Genomic DNA, 20,730 nt, shown 5'->3' with positions numbered 1-20,730 from the left:
TCAAATCATGGCATTGTTTTAGGCGTTAGGCGTACATTCAATTTTACGTGGAAAATCAATTATTATTATTAATTATCCGATGAAAGCAGTTTGGTAGGATTTAGTTTTAAAGCCCTCACAATACAGCACTGATAACAATTCAATCTACGTGTTCATCTCGACTAAAATTCTAGTAATGTACCAACATTTTCTGTCTTATTCTTTACCCTAGATTAAATATGGAACAATAATTCCAATAACCTTCTCTACTATTTTGTACTTGTCTCTTTTGTGTATTTAGTAGGCTTAGTTGTATGTTCTTCTTCTGATAAAATAACAGCAATAACATACTAGACCGGGACGATTGCATAATCAATATAAGCATGAATAATTATCCAGGTATTTTTAATAAAACAACAATAATATTAGTTTTATATATTTATTTCACTCTCGGTTTATTTTTACCTTTATTTGAATTGATAATTTTTCAAATAATCGATTACAAAAAGACATACATTAATAAACACATTGAGAATGATAATGAATAAATGAAAACTTTAAAAAATATAGTAAATGAGCATAGCACAGCAACCATTTGAAATAGCGTTTAATTGATATCATCTATTCATTCATTCAAACGTATTTTGTCGATCTGTTATTATTATTTGTTGTATGCCAAAATAGTTGGTAATGCTGTATTTTTATAAATTCCAAGAATATCTTGTGTCTCCAAGTACTTCGGCTAGGTCTTCCATAAAAGGTCTATAAAATTCATTCAATAATAAACGTGTTTTTGACAACATGGGACCGACTTTCTTGGCAGCATTTGTATTCTGTTGTTGTTCACTGCATATCGACACAATTTTATCGTCTGACAGAGGATCTGTGTAAACATTAATGTAATTTCAAATATAAGTTTTTAACCTGAAAAACATATTTTCATAATAGTGTCAGATAATAGTTAGGCCACTTTGACAAAAAATGAATCAAAAACAAAATTATTTACCTAAACAAATTGTAATTTAACGTAAAAAATAGTTTAACCATTTATTTTGTCTTTTTATATGTGAAATCATTCCTCTTTTTTAACGAAATAACTTAATTAAAGCTACAAAATTGCCTATTCAAAGTCTGATTTTATTAATCTTCATTTTTCCTGTTTTAGAGAGACAATTCATCTTTAGGTATGACATAAATATACAGGTTTTTTTTTATTTTCTCATTTAAGTATACATATTTTTAAATAGTTCAAAACAAATTACAATATTGTAAATATTCCTACTACTTACTAAGTTCTAGAAAATGAAATATCTTTGGGAGTTCTGATGTACAATTTCTCCACTCATCGGTTCTGAGAAAGTACATTTGATGACGAGGAAAGCGCTTTATCCAATCACGAACAAATATATTGTAAACACCAACATTGAGTCTCTATACAGTAAATAACACAGAAAATAACAACATTAGTATAATATCCTGCCAATTGTTAACATTTCCGTTGCTCATTGTTTCTTTCAATTTTTATTTAGCGATTATATTTTGATTTGTTTTACAGTAGACAGTATAGGATAATTTCATTTATTATAGCGGTCCCATCATGACGCTTACTTGTGACCTATCCCATCCTCCAAACTTAAATAAATAAACAAAAGAAATGTTATATACCAGTTCTCCACGGTATGTATATGTACATGTTTTGGTGTCATTATTCTTAAGACATTCGTTGAATGTATTGATGGAACTTAAAACGCCCGTATGGAACGCCTCCGCTGACTTTTTATTTCTCCGCTTAAAGAATTTATAACCTGAATATAATCTTGTAAGAAATAAAACAGAAAAAAATAATTAGTGTGATGACTATAAATCACCTTGTAAATCGTAAAGTTCTCTCATTAGAGTTTATCTGAAGTTACTTTTAATTATACAGATGTTTCTATTTTAAGTCTTTATAATTAATAAATAAAATAAAAATAAATAAAAATTGTAGTTTTACAAATTGAATAGTAATTACAAAAAAATAAAAACATTATCAAGACATTTTATTCATTAAAGAGCTTTTTTTTTTTTAGTTTCTGAATATAATTGTTTAGACCAAATTAAATATGGTCCCATTGTACTAGCAGGAATATTTAAAGTAAAAGTACCTGTCCGCTGGATTTCTAAATATACCAATAATTTTAACATCGGGTTGTACAACTCGTAAAACGTCACAGCCTAAATTTTCAAGGCTACCGAATTTTTCTGCAAAATGATAATTATCCCACAATGTCGAAGCTGAACCATCGCCTATTAGAAAAAAAACTAATTGATTTCTGATTCAATTCAAACAAAATAAATATATTTCTTAAAATAAAACTGTCAAATCGTCTACAGTATAATACCATTAAACAAAGCAAATATTTTCCAGGCAGCATATAAGAAAGATAAATTCAATTTTTATTGTTCCACATAATGTAAGAAAAAAAAATTATACGAAAAAAGAGATAAAAGATATAAGAGAAAAGAAAAAGCTTTGTTACAGTCAGTTTTTGTGTGGAACCGCAATTAAACCAAAAAAAGTTTTCAAAAGACATTGCATTTTACATGGTAAAACATAAATATACTTCCTTAAAATCAATAATATTAATAGAAATAAATAAATAATATCAAAGTGAAACAAATCAATATAGGCATATAATGTATTTACTTTACTGAATATACTTATACTTATATAAATAGGCCTACAATAAATAAATTAAGTTTTCGTAAAACTTAATAACAATTTGGCAATTTCATTAACCATTGTACAGTGAAAACGCTGCCAAAACATTAGAAAGCTTTAAAAATGCTTCGATTTACCTACCTATAACGAAATGTTCAGCTGTATATTGATTTCCATTGGTTAGTTTCTGAACTAATGAATATTGCTTATTCAAATACCATGCTAAAGAACGATGATCTAAGGGAAAAGACATCAACAAATAACTTTTTTGCTCCTCGAAACGAAGATATAAGACAAAAAAAGACTTCAAAGTAATTACTTACTAAATCGGACTCTCGTCCACCACTGTAACTCTTTGGTAGTTGGCATGACGTCTGGGTGCGAATTTATTTTACTAAGCAAGTCTGACGTTCCAGATTTCGGCGTCCCAGCAAGATAAAAATACGGGAGGCATCGAAGGTTATTTTGATCGTTTATCCAACATGGATTCTTGAATGTTGAATTGAATACCTGGGGTACTGATTCAAGAACCTATAATAACAATTATATTAAAATCTAAAAGTTACCTTGATATCCCTCAATAAAAATTATTATATTATACTTAAATAGAAAATCTTACCAAAGTTAAGAGATTTCTACGGAGATTTATGTAATTTAAATTTAGGAGCGTATTATATAATACTACAATATTAAGATACGTTTGTTATATATACGTCTATACCGAACTGTAAAGCGTTATTTTCAGTTAATATTAAACGTAGAAATAAAAATCGGTACTAGATAAACATACCTCGTTTCCAATACACTTTTTTAAGCTATCAGAAATATCTAAATCCGAGATACGTTTTACATCTTGATTTCGCGGCGATATTGATGACGAAATGGATGCCTTTGACGATAAACTCGCCCCCGGAAGAGTTGGTAACGTAACGGTAGAAGACAGGGTGAAGGTAGATATAGATAATATGGCTGTTTTATTTGGTTCATATTGTCGACCTTGTGACGGATATAATGTATTAGATAAAAATAAACTGGGCTCAGAAATTGCCTTTCTGAGATCGAAGGCATAAAATATACTCAAGGTGATAAGACATGCTGATGCAAATATTGATTTTACCTGAAAAAAAGGAAAGAAATAATATAAATAAAATATCAAATAAAAATATCAATTAATTGGTGACTATCACCCGCCTAAAACACCTACGAACACCTGTTAACCTAAAACATTGATTGAGCCACTTATTCGATGTAGGCCTATCTTAAGCTGTGTCTACACTATCAAAATAATTTGACAGAAAAAGTGTGATGTGCCCATAAATGGACACGATGACGTCATATCACTATCATATTTGGGCATATTACACTTTTTGGTCAAAGTGTGGTGTAGACAGAGCTTTACGGTATACGTTTCATCTCAACATACATAAAATGTTAAAAAGAAACAAGTTGTTAGACCACGAGAATTGTATGTGCTAAAATGTGTAAAAATACGAATTAAAGCGTTGGTTCCCACATGGAACTTCCATGTTTCCTACAAAGACGCAACGCGAAAACGTAGACGCAAGATAGAGAGTCTGCTCATCAAAAACGACCGACCGAACTCTCGCTTGTGATAGGTCAAATATTGCGCGTGCGTCCCTGCGTTGTGTCATATTACTTACTTACAACCTTAACCTTAAAAATTGAAATTCAAGAGGTAAGTAACAGATAGAACATCGTTTTCCAAAAATTGTATTTAAACAAAATACATTACACCAGTATAGATTCTTTAATAAAAAATAATATAAGTCTATAAATGTATACAATTTGTAGACCTACTTACCAATGTTTTTTGCATTTTTGTTAAAGAATATCATAAATAAAAACTCTGTGAAGTTACAGAGTCGCGTGTGCACATACGGCACTGAACTGGATTGCGGTGATATTGTAATTCCAATCACAGCTACCGAACATCTGATTGGTGTTCAATCAGTTATTTTTGTACGGTAAGTTGAGCAGATTTACACAGGTAACAATAGGATGATGCTAACGTAAAATCAATTGATAATGCTAGTGTATACTAATAAATTATCATTAATGATGACGGATACTAGACCTAGTACAATATAAATCAAAAAGTATTACAGTATTTAATAGACTTGATATGATGAATGTGCGAAACGAAAACATTATGCATAATAATGTAATGATAATTTGATATAATTTGTGTTGTGTTGTTGGCAATAAGAAAATCATCTGGTATTTATCAGATATAACATATTGACGTGTTAATTCATGTATTAGGCCTATTATTATTATTATTTCTACGCTGCAATGCACGAAAACCTGCTTATTGGAGTTTCTCTATATATTATAACGACGTGAATTTCTTTTAGTCAAATATCTTGAACGTATTTGGAAAACCTGTGTATACGGTGTTTGTCGGTTCATACTTCGTCATTTACCCTTTTATTTTGTTAATCAGTTTTACCTTGGTACAGCAGCAGTATGAATATTATATCAATATCAGTCTCTTGTTTTCTTGAAACAAAGAAAAGCTTACGGTAACAGCTTCCGCGGATTTGAGCAACAAAAGGTACAAAACAAACTAATCATTCAGCCGAAATAAATGACACGTCACGTTGTTCCATTCTTTTAGATATAGACCTACTGTAGTAATCCCACATTTATTATTGTTAAGCCTGGGTGCATTATTGGCATCGATAGAATTTTACTGATTTTATAAATAAATAGAATAAACAAATATTAATAATAATTATTCATATCTGGAGTATATTGGTCTTTAAGAAATTCACCAGTCTTTTCTCTTCATAAAAAAATTTAAAAGATATAAAAATAGATTAAAGAATCAACCACATCAAATAATATTGCAAAGTTATAAGGAAGCAATATATAAAGTTATTTTTCATTGATTGGCTCTTCACGAAGTCTTAAGAGGTGAATGACATTGGTTTTCTATTTCATGCTTCCAATAATTTGACTAGTGATATACAATATTACTAATTATTATAAGTATAATATAATCAAAATAATGAATTGCATTAAAGATATTATGTACTTTTAAAATTAATATAATGTACACTTACTTGTTATGTGTGTTAAATTTCTGTAATGCACTGTTATTATGAAATATGAATTTGGTCTGGCACAATGTGTTTTCATTTCAAAATCGTCGATAGTCTGTACAATACCATAATACATTAAAAATTGGGCTGGACGCTGGAAAGAGGACACATAGAGCACATCTACGGTTCAATTGGGTGCTAATAATTATGCACAGTTTAGAAAATATACTGATACTGGTTGACTGTCTTTTGCCACTACAGAAAACATGGTATACACAGCACAAATGGAAAGCCGTAATATTTTCACATTCGTCTATTTCACTCAATTTTTATTTTATTCATCTTTTAATTGAAAACAGGTTGTTTTCAATAGAAATCGTCACACGTAATTTACAAAACAAAATATCATAATTTAAAATGATCGTCATAAACATAGACATAAATATAGTTACAAATGCATTGATTATTTTTAGTACTACTAATATTTTCTAGCTTATTTAAAGTCCACTAAAGCATCACTGTTTTATTGTACCAGGCGTGTAGAATGCCTAGGCCTACTTTTAAACTACTTAACTACTACTACTGCTACACTACATATACATACAAAATATAATGTTATTATAATCTTAATCTTACTTGATGCAGTAAAATCGTCAAAATACCTAAGCAAATTTACTTTTGAATAATACATTATATATTCAATATTCACTACACTTATATAAACATACAACATACGGTTAGGCCATATTTTTACCACACACACCCAATTAAACTGCTATAATGCCCTACATACATTTGCTAATTGTCGATTAATCGATGCGATCACATAAATAGCCGTGATGAAGACCAACCATCTAGGTGAATACATTTTACAAAATAAAATTATAACAGGCCTAAGCATCTGGTAGGCTAGCTGAGTCTAGCATAGGCCTAATTACTGAGTATTTGAGGAAATGTCAGCACAATGAGAGCTAGACTGCTGTATTATAGGTTCGTCAATTGATAATTTTGAGCAGAAGTACAGTAAGTTCTGCGTAAGCTAGGAAAACAAACTGCCTTGTACTAGGCAAGAATAAGAAAACAGAATGATGTTGATAATTTTTCCCTGTACTCTGTTTCTCTCCATGGAATGCAGATGAATTAGACCGGATGTAGACTACCCCCTATAGTGTAAAAACAGGTTTATGGAAACATGGAGCATGCGCAGATCCAGATTTTCATATACAGTAATTCTCAAAATCTTGATGTGTTAAATGGGTATTTGAGACAACACAATGAGCAGCATTAAGCCAATGTACAAAACTAACAGTTTATAATTAAGGAAAGTGTGTCAATCTCCAGTACGTAAATAATGTTAGAAAATAGATACAACAATATAGATAGGTTGTCTGCTGCGAAGAAGAAAACCATAAAGCTGAAGTACCTCCTGACCGCACTTTAAACTGGCAGTCTGCGTGGTCCGGTTCATCCGCACAAAGCACATGCATAACAGCTCTGCAATAAAAAATAGGCATAAATAGTTTGTAAAATTGATGTTTGTGGTAATGACTCAGGTGAAATGAATTTCGAGTAATGCGTGCATAAAGACGATTTGCGTTTACCGACGACAATGATGAGGACTGTCGCATTATTATTGACATACTTTATTATGCTAGTTTCGAATAGAGAGGATATTATATTCCTCCCTGGGTTTATACTCTACCCGAACAAGTACCACGTACTGCTTATCGTCTTTTTTATTGCCATGTTTTATTTATAATTATATTTGTAATAACTTTTCCTTAAAAATTGTAAATGAAGGCAACAATGAAACTTTGAAATAAATCATGTCATTTGTATATTTTGTTTTTTAACTACCTTAAATGAGAGAAACGTACGAATGTGCTTAAAATACTTAATTGTCATAAATGTAAGCTACCTAGGCCTATGTTTTAATTTCCAATTGTAATAAAAGTGGGACAAAAAGAGAAGCTTCAAATCTATACATTATTTTACTCAGTGTGATTCTAAAGCAAAAGTGCGATATCGTCAATTTGGTTGAATTGCTAACTAGAAGTATCTAGGCCTAAATTTATCCAATAAGAAGTATACTGTATAAAGTAGGCCTATGAATGATATTGGATTAAACTTACTCTGGTTGCTCGTGACAGCTGTGAGTAATGTGTCGCTCATCAAGAAGCTCGCCAAGTCTAATTAGAGATGGCGATTCACAAGTATCTCTATGTGAATAAAAGAAAACATAATTACTAATACAGTGTAAGCCGAAAATTGCAGAATGAATTATACATGATATAGATATATAATTGACAATTTTATTTTCTAAAGAGCAGCCTGTTTCATGTTTCGCTTCTTCAAGTTGTTTCATTCATGCATCAATAGCACAATTCTGGTAACTCAATATAGTAACATTTCATTTGGTTTATTTTCAGAGACACACACTACCTAAATATTTATGAATAAGGTACTATACATTACCCTCTAGTTTGATTGAGTTCAGTGACAACAAATATATCCATGTGGTTTACTCGAGTTGAATTTAAATATAGTACTTCAAAATGATAGAAAAAGCTGTAGATATAAATGAAATGTAAATAAATATCCGTTGAACACCATAGTAGTTTCATCCATGGGTTCATCAATAGGCGATGATTTAATTAAGTAAAATGTAAGTATAATGTTTGACACATGACTGTATTTCCTATTTCCAGAAAAGAAAGATTCTTTTTTAATACTTATACCAGGGAGTTCGATTAGACAACTAATTGAATGCAACAACTCCCTGCTTATACCAAAGATTTAATGTGGGGTTAAATAATTTAACTGCACCACTTACCTGTTATATTCTTGAAAAGATCCGTGTTCTCGATTACTATTAAAGAAAACTTTAACATTACCTTCTCCTTCCGATCCAAACTTAAATAAACCAAAGGAAAACATTGCATTATACAAATGACCAAACAAAATGACGCATACTACTGGGTTTCAGTTTACTTACGTGTACTTTTTGTTGTTGAATAAACAATTACGGGATAACGCATCTCATATGCATTACATGTGGTGCTTGTATCATGTAAGGTTAAGTTAAGGTTTAGGTTATCGTCTATGATAGGCATACTAAGCAACGCGATAAAATGTGAATGTGCATGATGCTGAATTTTCCTGTGATATTTTGGCACATCTAGATACAGTAACGAAAACCGTGTTTTTTGTTTTAATTGTTTAACTTATTTGCTAATTCTATTTTATTTGGTTTTTACTGGAAGGAAGAAATTGACTGGAATATGTTGCATTTAGACGATTATATCCAAATTAGGATAATATAGTTAGGTAGCACGATATATTATGGCTATCTTTAATAATTATGTAAAATGATTGTGTTAAGACAGCTCCGTTTGTATATTCTTGTCTTAATATCATTAATAGGTTGTTAATAACTCACATATGTTGATAACTTTGACCAAAATGCCTCCAGTGCGCCTTTTCCAAAACCACAATCACCTTCAGCTGCACATTTTTCATATCCCAGACCATCGTTTTCCGGGGAACCACAAAATGAAATACCGTTTCCCAGATAACCAGGTAAGGTAGTTTCTAGGGTAACTGATCGTTGGCCCTTATTTGCATAATTAGTTACGATTGTGTAAATGTCCCATCCGTCCCAATATGTAGCCTGGAAATGAATGAAAAGTTAGGATTTATGTGTTTAAATTCTATGGTAAATATCAGAATACTCCAACTTTGAAAAATGAAAATGTCGGGATATTCCAAAGTATTGTGAGTGCTATGCAGCTATAGCATGTTTAAACATAGCATCAAACCATAGAGGACGCTATTAAAAAACAATAAGATATTGGAATCTATAATAGCAAATTATACTATCTTTGATAATAGGAAAATGGGTATTGTTGTCGGGAGAGTTGGAAGTACCACACAGTGGCATATTCCCGTTATTCAGGAGAGTTGGAAGGAACACATAGTCCAGTAAAAGAAACCATGAACTAATACTTGTCATGCAATAACTTGACAGGCTAATTACTGTTTTATTTGTTATGTTTGAAAACCTGGATCCTGTTCAGAGTTTAACCGCCGTTTGGAAAAGATTACTGGAAAGACTAAACCAATACCTTGTGTGGTATGTATGTTTTACCTGCCGCATCTATTTCCCAAAATGTTCTTCATATTCCCATATTTTCCATTCTTAAGAAAATACAGTTTAGTTAAAGATGTATTGTCCCCCAAAAACATGAAAAATGAAGATTAATTATTTCAGACTTTGAATATGTTATATTCTAGTTTTAATCTAGTTAATCACTTCAATAGAAAAAAAATCGAAAAAAATGATGTTTTCACTTATAAAATGACAAAATAAATGGTAAAATTCAACCAAAAATCCATTGGCTGGCAGCCAATTTGACCATTTTTTGCTTTAAATTACATTTTTTTCAGGTAAATACATTTTTTTTCAATCCAATTTTTTGTCAAAGTGGATAACTATTATGTTACATTAAAATGGAATATTCAAAAAAAATGTTGTTAAGAATTATTTTTTCAGGGGGACAATACATCTTTAATAAATTTGGAATTAAAGTCCTAGAAAATGCAATAGTGGTGTTAAACTTAATCGGTTGGTTGGTTGTATAATCACGTTATAGTTATCCAAAGAGAAGCAAATGTTCGCGCCAGTCATTAACCTTCTGACGAGGTTAAAATTAGACATTGTGTTGTATCTAAACATTGCTCAACGAAACCGTTTCTAAATTAAATTGTTATTTACCGTTTTTCATTTCAATCGGTCAGATAGTAGGCCTACGATTTCTAGTGCTAGAGAAAACGTTTTTAACAGCCCAAATGACCTATAATTATAATAGCATTATTATATCATAGACAGCTTTAATTTACTCACCATATTTTTTGGAATTGTAGTTTTAGAGGCCTCTAAGAATTCGTCATAGTCTTCCATGCTGACGTCACAAGGATGACGATACGCAAATGAATCACGAAAGTGTTCCCAGATTCTTGTACAATTTTTTGACCTACAAAAAATAATACATGTTTTTAAAGGCTGATTTAACATTAGCCTGCTTCCCTCTGTCGAAAAAGAAATTATTAAAAAAAACTAGTAATAAATGGAAAGGCAATATTGTAGTTAAGTAATAGTGCTGATATGTCATAAAAACATTATTTTAAAAAAAAACAGGTGTTACTATGAAATGTTATAAGGAAAGAATAAAAGTACTGTATAATCTTTTCTGATTAAGTCTCATTCCCCTGGGTGTTTTTCAAATTTATTCAATGACATTTTACAGTTCAATGTACTCGAGAAAAAAGTGTATCGGATGTCATAATAGGCTTAATTTAAGATGTATTGTCCCTTGAAACACAAAAAATGAAGGTCAAAATATTCTAAATTTAAATTGGCCATATCAAAGTAATATTAAAGTTATTCACTTTAAGTCGAAAATTCGAGCCAAAAACTACAAGTTTACGTAATTAACAGGTAAATTCATTTGATTACATTTCGTCTGGAAAATCGTCGCGAACGAAAGTAAACAAAGATTTCAAACCACGAGTATGCATTATGCATGATGCTAATTAGTATTGTTTACAACTCGTCATGGTTGAGAAGGTGTTCTCACACAGATTGCGAGGAAGTTTTATGATTATGCATACAGAGTAGCCAAACAAGCGCATTGCATTATGAGATATGTTTTGATCAAAAACTTTGACTGGAAGTCAAAGTTATTTTTTGAACAAAAAAACGTCTGTATTTCAGTTAAATGATTTTTTTTTCAGACTATAGTTTTTGGTGAAAGTTAATAACTATTATGATACTTCAAAATGACCCACTTTTTTTCGAAATATTTATTTTTTTATTTTTTTGGAATTGGTCAAAGGGACAATTATACATCTTTAAGTTTCCTAATTTCACCGTGTAGCCTACCTCACGCAAAAGAAAAGTTTACTGTATTCAATTTCAAAATTAATTTTAAACGAAATGTGTTTTTCAAAATAAAAGTTTCAAAGTTATAAAAGTTCAATGTTAAATTACATTTAAATGCTTCTGGAGTAAAAAGGAGCATTATCACGATGGAATTAAATGTTAAATTAAAAAATATATGTACATGTTTCTGAAGCTAAAATGACTTTTCTAATGGTTTTCAAGCTAAAATACACGTTTTCCTCAATAGTAATAAAGCGAATTCTCTATCTAACATTAATTACTTGCAGCGTTTGCTTTAGTTTTTGTTGTGATCCATATATCTCTCTTAATATAGAATACAATAATACTCGAGGTATACCGGTACCGTATTAATGTATGCTATGTTATATATATATATATATATATATATATATGTTATATTTAATGTTAAATATATAAAGATGGTACTGTAAAGGTCAATACCATAGATAAAGCCACATTACATATTATATCCATCTAGACATAATAACTATGGTCGGTGAACTCGGTATATAAAATGCCTGATCCTAATGAATAATATTGTTGAAACTGCCAAGAAGAGACCTCAAGAATACATCACAGTTATACAAATTCTATTGAAGTAGGCCTATTCGTAAACATTGTCTTTTTTACATTCCCGCACATACAAGTCTTCGTGTAAACTGTTTTGGATTCCCGCACAAAATAAAAGAAAAAGAATACAGTTCGCATAACAAACTAGCAAGAAATTGAAAGTAACAGGAATAGTGTTTTCCTGAAGCTTGAAACTTTCTTTCTTGCTGTTTGTACATTATCGTTTTGATTTAGCTTTCTCCTTATTTCACGATATTCACGGCATTTTAATTTTCAGTAATTTGAATTTAATTTAACAAGGTATGTTATTACATTAAACAAAATTTAAAAGGCGTCTTACCCAAGTTCTTCTAAATTCATGTTATCATTCTGGACCACCAATCCATTTTGGTACTCAATACAACGTCCGATAATAATTTCTCTGAGATTTGGTACGGTTCCTTTACCTGTTAAGTTAACAGCTGCAGCAATCTTGAAGCAGATTAAAACACATATCGCAATAGTCATCTTTGTCAAATCCATCTTCGTAATCAAGTTTGCAATACTACTTATTGTAAAGTTTGTATATGCGTGTGCCTACAGTCTGTATGAAAAAAAAACACTTCGTAAGGATTTATATAAGAATTTTGTATACAGTACTTAGAATAATATGTGTAAAGTTCAAATTGACTTTGAGTTGTAATCATGCGTGTCAACTCTTTCCAGGAACAACCCTCGCAGACGTAATTAATTTCAATTCAGTCGCATAAGAATGTTTTATGACAATGTCTAGGATATATGTAATTTATAATTAAATTCATGGAAAAGTTAGTCTGGATAAAAGATTTGGAGGGTCTTGCTTTTCTTTTACGTCACGCGTATTCCCTAGTTGCGTATATTATAACATCATTGCATTTTAATGTTCTTTTAATGAAAATGTGAATGAACTAAATTACAGATATGCACGCCTGGTCATGCCTCTACAACGTGAATGATCCAGTAATAATAATGTTGAATATAAATAAAATAATTTATATTATATATTATTACAAACAAAATATTTCCCAGTTTTTTTGTTTTATCCCCACCCCCTCAACCCCCTTAACAAAAAAATAAATGTTGAAATTCAGTCTTGTATGTATAGGAGCTATGCCTGTGTGATAAATACTACTTCCGCTATTAATAGTCTCAACATTGTTTGAGAGGTCATAGCACTGTTACTGAATCATCGAGATTTATAGTTTTACCTAATTAATGTTATACCTATGTTAACTTTCCAACATTTATCAGAGCATAAAACGAAAATTACATAATGGACAATAAACTCATTTATTAACTCTCGTGTGTAGCTTGACTGACATTTATTTTCTATTTAAAAGGAAAATCTTATATAAGAGACACAGCAACCAAGCTTGAGCCTCTTTTATTCGCAAAAACTAATACAATAATTGCAACACACAAGCCTACAAAGAACAGTAGACTGTTGTGGTTCAAACTCACATGTATTGAACTATAATAAACATCATTATTAACTTAAACGGGTAAATGCTAGTTAACTTAAATACACGTTACTCGATTACTTACTATTCACCAGTCTGAACTTCGTTAATGTGCAGAATAACAATATAGAGTGTTCTAATTAATTGTGGAACTTGAACTTCCGAATCCCTATAAATAAATACTACCAAAACAGAAATATATTCTGTAATGTAAACAAGTTTCATCAGCATGTGATCAATGAAAATCTTGTATATGTTTATCAACAGATACTATTAGTAACGTCGCACTCTTTCATTATTTATTTATAACTTTTATAAGATAAGATAGTGCCATTTAAACAAACACTAGACTAGCAACACTCAAGCTAGTTGAACTTCGATAACGCATCTAGGCTAAAAGTGAGCTTGGTAGAAAAGGATGGATTGATACAACATTCAATCATCAAAGTGCCGCCGCCAGTGAGGATAATAGACGAAAAACCATGTTAGAATAAGTTATATTATAAGATCTGTGCCGGCTGCTCCAGCTGAATCTATATCGACATATTCCCCCTCTCCCCTCCTCTTCGAAAACGTCATGTGGGTTTTATACCACACGGGAGGTGTCGTTTATTTTTGTATCGATTGTTTTCTTTTCTTATCACGTTTCATTTCTTACTTTCATAGTACAAAGGGTGCGCACATGACATTATCTTAACACATTTTTGAAACCCTAATAATAATATTTAAAAAATGATTTTAAACCCTATAGTTGTAAAACATTTTAAAAAATCTCATCCTGGCAGCCCACATCCACGATATACTTACGGCCCCCTTGCAAAATAATGGCATATTATTTAGGAAGTAAAAACTATAGTCTATTATATTCCCTTTCTGACGACCGATGTAAGATTATACTTTTTTTTTCAAACACCAGTAATGTGCATTGCTAAAAGTTATAACACGATTACAAAGTGATTTTTTATTTATGTTCGGTAATTACTTATTCTTTATTGCCAATCAACAACAACAACAAACAAACTACAAAGAAAGTGGCAGGAAACACAAAAGGGAACTAAATCCCTATGACAAGAGCCTGTGAATCCTCTTACCAGGTAGCACATACAGATAAAATATAGCATTTCAATAAAATATATCAAAATATCCACACAAGAAATATCAAAAAACCATTCATAAAAATACAAAAACAAGCAGATTAGGCCTACTATGTGACTGTCTGTGTCTGAGTAAAAAGGAATTAAAAATAACTGAGAAGGTTAAACTTTTATATTTAGTGTTTGATAGGAAAACTTCATTAAGTTTACTACACCATGGAATATTGCCAAATGATTATAGTCTATGTTTATTATACAAACTTCCTCTCATGTCTAGACCCATTACAACATCTAGGGACCAGTGAACATAATAGCAAAGTAGACCAGTTCTTTTAATTTGACCAAAAAATAGCATAACAGTGACTGTTAAATTAAAAGAAAAAATTGAAACTTGAAAACTATGCACCCTCTGAACAACCACACCTATATCATGACACCTACACCTTAGGTTATAATTACGATCTTGTAAAACTTACTGAACTTCAAAACATAGGGAGAGAGATTGATCTTAATATAAGTATGCGTATCGTCAGCAGTTATTTTACATTAAACGAGAATCGATCAAACTATTAAATTCCAATCTTGAATGAAATATAATAGGCTTATTTTATTCTTGTGTGACATGAAGATGCCGTATATAAATCCTGGAACATACAGTTTACCTAGCTGCACCAGTCAATCACACAGTCTTTATAACCTAAGGTGTATGTGTGATTTTCAGAGAATGTTGTTGTTCTAGAGGTGTCCTAAGGACATAGCAGTTGGACTAGAGGTTAGTTGTAAGATAGGAGTGGGACTGGAGCAGCCCCTTAATATCGATAAAAGTGGCCCGATTTTGTTCTCTCTTTTCTTTTTCAAAACAAACAAATGTTTTACCGTAAGAGCTTATGTCATGCTGTTTAATGACATTATACGTTTACTACTACAAGTCCAGTAATAATGGAATATTGGTTTGGCTGTTACTACTTCATGAACTTTAATTGATTTGTTTTTTACATTTTCTCTCCACTCCTGAGAAAATAGGAAAATAAACGTTTTTAGAACCTAAAGAATAATTATATCCATGATGTGTTTATGACTTAAACATTTCTACTTATTTCATTTTATTCCAATTCGTATTCTACAGCAAAGAACCTCCTAATTTTACTTTAGATTAAAAAAAAACCTACACTATTAATCAATTGATTACATTAGACGATTTCTCTCTCCCCGTTTGACAGGTTCATACATTTCTTAGTCTTCCTATTATGAAAACATAGCTAACTGCGCCAATTGAGGAAATCGTTTTTCATAGTTTGTCTTAAAAAATAAATATCGCTACACTTATTACAAAATAGACTACAAATCTTAGGTACATACGTCGATATTTTAATAATTTCAAATAATGTTAAATGTAAAGTGTGGTACAACGCCCAAAAGAAGCAGCTTGTTAATTTGGTTACCAATCGTAGTTGTCCAAAGCTGTAGTTGTCCTATGGCCCAATTGTAATTTTCCTAGTGGGTAGGATCATCGCAAATGTTTTACTGTATTTAGTAGTATATTATTTATAGGCCTATAAAACATGAAAACATATTTCGTTACTGAGAGTGGATAAAGAATATATTTAAACATTGTTCCTCTTTGTACCCATCCTCTTCCCAATCTCTCAACCCTAATGTTATATAAAAAAACACAAATTGGGTTTGTCCAAATACAAATTTTGTGACAAAAAGTAATTCCCGCTGAAATTACTGTGTATTCGAGAACCATATTATGTGGGCATGACCTATTAGTCGCTTCGCTAGCGTACCATCTAGTTAGCCTACTAATAATGACAGTCATGTCAATTAATTCCGCAATTCCGCAATTAAACGATTGCCGCGGAATCAGTTTGGTTTGTTTCAATTGAGACAACTTGTCACAAAGCCGATCATTATAGTTTAATTTACTAGTCTGAGTAGAAAATCATTAGGCTGATCCCGGATACTCTTTACAGCATACACATTTAGTTTATTTATATGTGGTCCATCTACAATTTGACACGCTCGTGTATGTTTGGTTTGGGGCGAGAAAAAACACAACTGGATAGCTAACTTAATCGATGATTTGTTGGAAACGAGCCAGACTATTAGTAATAGAGAGTTAGTTAATTTGGTTTGGTAGGCAATTTAGTTCTAGAGACTCCAATGTGTTTATTTATGTTTATTCGTTTGGAAATGAGTGAAGATAATTCTACGGATTTCTCCTCTAACGCACTAGAAAATTCCTTAATCTTATTTCCTATATTCCACAACAGAGTCATAAAAAATTACGTAAGTTAGACCCAAATTCAATTACCGTCGATACCACCACGGCCTTTTGAAACAGAAATAATGTATGATTTAACACGCCTGTAAAAAACTGAAGAAAACCGGTGCTAATAGTTGATAATTTTTTTAAGAACAAAAGCAAGAACCATGACACGATCGTATAAAAAAATTATCATGACAACTGATCGAGAATAGAACATTTTTCTTTCAGTGACGTCACAATTCGTTGGTAAGGAGTCCTTAAATGGTAGATCCGGGTTTAAAATGCCTATTGTTTTTGTAAAAAAAAACCTTTTGCAACAACATTGACGTGATGCCGCCTTAAGTGGTACTACATACTTGTTTGTAATGTTATAAGATAGGGAATTGACTTGTCCGAAAAAACAATTGGAAAATACCTTTTTAAAATAATTTAGCTCAATTAACGTTTGTAAGTAATGGAAAATCAGTAAAATTCATATGTCATATAAAATGTTCAATTGGAAATTTACAAGCGTCTTTATCATTCATTTCTATCTTGTATTGTTTACATGATCTGCTTAAATTCACCACGAGTTATATCTCATCTATGGGCCTGTTTCTGCTGCAACTGCTCAAAATACGGTATAAAAATACGGTATAAAATACGGTATTTTTTATACCGTATTTTTTAGTACCCCGTTTCTGCTAAAAATACTTCTTGGGTGGTCGTGTTAAATTTCATCTTTATTACCCAAGCGGCCATTCTTGAACCGGAAGTCTGTGTTTGACCTAAGTATACTGAGCGTGCGCACTGTAACTCAGGAATTTCCACTCTCGATGTCTCACATGTGTTGCATGTCCCGACGATAAACATGGTAGACGTAACGAAAAACTTCGTAGTTTTGATTGCGATAATTAAAAGTCGCAATGAAGGAAGTTTTACGCTTAACTTTCAACAGCCTACTAGAGATGTTGTGAGAGAACATATACACAGGCAGGGAAGAAGAAGACGTTTTCTAACAACATTAGCCGCTATTTTGGGAACATCAAACAATGAAGTTGGTATGGATGAGAGGCCTAGAAGGCGCGCCAGGGCTAGGCGACCTCGTAACCCAATTGTGTCTTTAGACTGGTGGAACGAAACAGTTTGCAATCGTTACACCGCCCATTTGTGGAAAGAAAATTTCCGTATGTCAAAAGGTAATTATTATTATTATTTATATTTATTATTATTGTTGATTATAACAATTAGAGGCCTTAAATCTTTTGGCTGGAAGTCAAGTAAAGTAGGGTACGTAGTACTAGCTAGTATAGTAGGCGGCCGGGCCTCATGCTCTAGAGGATTAACCTCCAACCCCCTAACTAAATAATATTAATAAGTAAACTAGCTTTTAGGCAGGCCTAGCCTGTAAAAATGTTTTCTAGGCTATGTCTTCTATTACTTACTAAAATTACTGTGGTACAGTAGTAGTAGTACTACTACTGCTGCACTTTACAGTGGGTAGTAGTGCTACGTAAACGATGGGTTGCTTTATTATTAGTTTAGGATGATCAGTTGGTTGATTAGTGGGATCAGTGAAATGGCTAGAGAACTACAGTACTTACAACAATGGTGATTTATGAAATAAAAAACAATATTAACTTATTTAAAATTTTGTTTAGACACTTTTACTGTTCTATGTGGAATACTGCGGCCAAGTTTGCAAAGAGAAGCAACAAACTTTGGTAATGGGATGACCGTAGAGCATGTAGTTGGCATGACTCTATGGAGACTTTCAACGTGTTGCGACCTTCGCACAATTGGAAATCTCTTTGGTGTGCACAGGTCTACTGTCTCCAGATCCATAAAGCAAGTATGTCAGGCAGTGGTAGACCTCATGTACGATGACTACATTGTTTGGCCAGTAGGAGATCGCTTGACCACTACTGTAGCAGGCTTTAATGAACTGCATGGCTTTCCTCAATGTGCAGGTGCCATTGACGGATCACACATCCCTATTCTTGCACCTAAAGAGTCAAAAGCCGACTACTTCAATCGCAAGGGCCACTACTCTGTTATACTACAAGCAGTAGTAGATCATAAGTTAAGGTAACTTGGCACTACAGTACTGTGTGTGTTATTGCATGGCTAACAATACATTTTTTGTAACTATGATGTTTCAAATTAAAGTTGAACTTATTAATCGAATCAAGTATTGTATTTTTGTTTTAAACATAGTTTAATTGTGTAATTATTTTGGTAATAAACCTTTTGGTTTCAGATTCACAGACACGTATGTTGGATGGCCTGGGAAGGTACATGATGCCAGAGTTTTTAGGAACTCTTCATTATTTGAAAAGGGTCAAAACGGTCAGCTATTTCCTAGGGTTAGTGGTCGAAACAGATTATGTTTTATGTACAATAAATCCCCGAGCAGTTAACATAATTAAAAACTGACATTATTAACAGCATCACATTTAAAAAAGAAAATCAGTGAAAATGTCTGCATACTGACAGATGAGAAGGTTGTATGCAAATTAAATTATTTTTCATGAATAAATTTACAGAATAAAAACCTTATTTCTTATTTTTACATATTTAACAGACCACTGTTAACATGGAGAACGTGGAAGTGCCGATTTTTATTATCGGTGATCCAGCATATCCGCTACTTCCATGGTTGATGAAGGGTTTTCCGCAACGAGGAAATGAACACCAACGGCACAGGCTATTTAACTACAAACTCAGCAAGGCCAGAATGGTTGTGGAGCGTGCGTTTGGTCTTCTAAAAGGAAGATGGCGCATTCTGATGCGTAGGAATGACTCGCACGTGTCCAAGGTGCCATTGATGGTCAATGCTTGTTGTATATTGCATAACTTTTGCATAGAACAGAATGACTTGTATGATGACATACTACCAGAATTACAAGAATTACAAGAAAATGATGTTGCAGGTGACAACGACCCACAACCAGGTGCTGTAGATATTAGGAATGCTTTACTTAACCACCTGACATAGACTTTCCATTATTTAATAAAATATTTTATTTGTTATTAAATTATTATTACTTTCCGTTCTATACAAACATTATCATTAAAGACACTTTTCCTGCAATTTTTGATGTTTTGTAAAAAATAATGCATATATTTAAAAATATTAAACCAGGTCATTCCTTGTCTTAAAAGACACAAAAATGAAGAGAAAAAAAAAGAAACAGGACAATCCCAATTGCAGATAACTAATTAAAATGTTTACTTTTTATTCAAAAACACTAATTATTATATAAATAAGTTTAGAGTTGGACGGAAGCAAGTAACCCTGAATGAAATAAGTTAAAGCAAGAATGTGTTATTGCACATATCGATGTTATTGCATTTTTTTGAGTTGTAAAGGTATATTACTATATAAAGTGGAGTTAAGTAATATGAAATACTGTACCACTGTTTTTATTTACAATGTTGAGAGTGAAAGGTATTTTGGTTTACTAATGCTATAACTAATAAAACATGCTATGTTTTTTTATAAAATAAAGCAATATCTAAATCTACAGAATAAAATACAAATATCTAATATAATTATAAATGTGGTTTTTTACATTATTTACATGTTGCTGAGAAGGAAAGACAAGTTGTTTTGAAAAACAAAAACAT

At 31.6% G+C, this 20,730-nt stretch overlaps 4 protein-coding genes across 5 annotated transcripts; 2 read left to right on the top strand and 2 right to left on the bottom strand.

The window, feature by feature from the left end:
* Nucleotides 1-621: 621 nt before the first annotated feature.
* LOC144842850 (carbohydrate sulfotransferase 15-like) lies at nt 622-4,581 on the bottom strand. Of its 2 annotated transcripts, XM_078699404.1 has the most exons (8): nt 4,503-4,581; nt 3,471-3,797; nt 3,004-3,211; nt 2,822-2,917; nt 2,124-2,265; nt 1,645-1,795; nt 1,269-1,410; nt 622-862 (listed from the first exon to the last, which is right to left on the bottom strand). In XM_078699404.1, exons 1-8 carry the CDS (start codon nt 4,515-4,517, stop codon nt 681-683), a joined length of 1,263 nt encoding a protein of 420 aa, XP_078555530.1. In that variant the 5' UTR covers nt 4,518-4,581; the 3' UTR covers nt 622-680. The 2 variants fall into 2 exon arrangements, with proteins under 2 accessions (XP_078555530.1, XP_078555531.1); XM_078699405.1 differs by lacking the exon at nt 2,822-2,917.
* Nucleotides 4,582-6,853: 2,272 nt separating this feature from the next.
* LOC144842923 (ADP-ribosyl cyclase/cyclic ADP-ribose hydrolase-like) lies at nt 6,854-12,871 on the bottom strand. The gene is made up of 7 exons (XM_078699524.1): nt 12,618-12,871; nt 10,649-10,778; nt 9,185-9,415; nt 8,579-8,658; nt 8,221-8,313; nt 7,878-7,964; nt 6,854-7,239 (listed from the first exon to the last, which is right to left on the bottom strand). Exons 1-7 carry the CDS (start codon nt 12,797-12,799, stop codon nt 7,062-7,064), a joined length of 981 nt encoding a protein of 326 aa, XP_078555650.1. The 5' UTR covers nt 12,800-12,871; the 3' UTR covers nt 6,854-7,061.
* A 5,882-nt stretch (nt 12,872-18,753) lies between these two features.
* LOC144843429 (uncharacterized) lies at nt 18,754-19,520 on the top strand. Its single transcript, XM_078700214.1, has 2 exons — nt 18,754-19,188; nt 19,361-19,520. Exons 1-2 carry the CDS (start codon nt 18,833-18,835, stop codon nt 19,518-19,520), a joined length of 516 nt encoding a protein of 171 aa, XP_078556340.1. The 5' UTR covers nt 18,754-18,832.
* A 71-nt stretch (nt 19,521-19,591) lies between these two features.
* On the top strand, nt 19,592-20,122 carry LOC144843017 (uncharacterized). Its single transcript, XM_078699657.1, has one exon. The coding sequence runs from the start codon at nt 19,697-19,699 to the stop codon at nt 20,096-20,098; it is 402 nt and encodes a 133-aa protein (XP_078555783.1). The 5' UTR covers nt 19,592-19,696; the 3' UTR covers nt 20,099-20,122.
* Nucleotides 20,123-20,730: the final 608 nt, after the last annotated feature.

Source organism: Antedon bifida, chromosome 5, assembly GCF_963402885.1.
Source record: "Antedon bifida chromosome 5, ecAntBifi1.1, whole genome shotgun sequence".
Taxonomy (NCBI): Eukaryota; Metazoa; Echinodermata; class Crinoidea; order Comatulida; family Antedonidae; genus Antedon; species Antedon bifida.
This window is presented reverse-complemented; position numbering and strand designations above follow the sequence as displayed.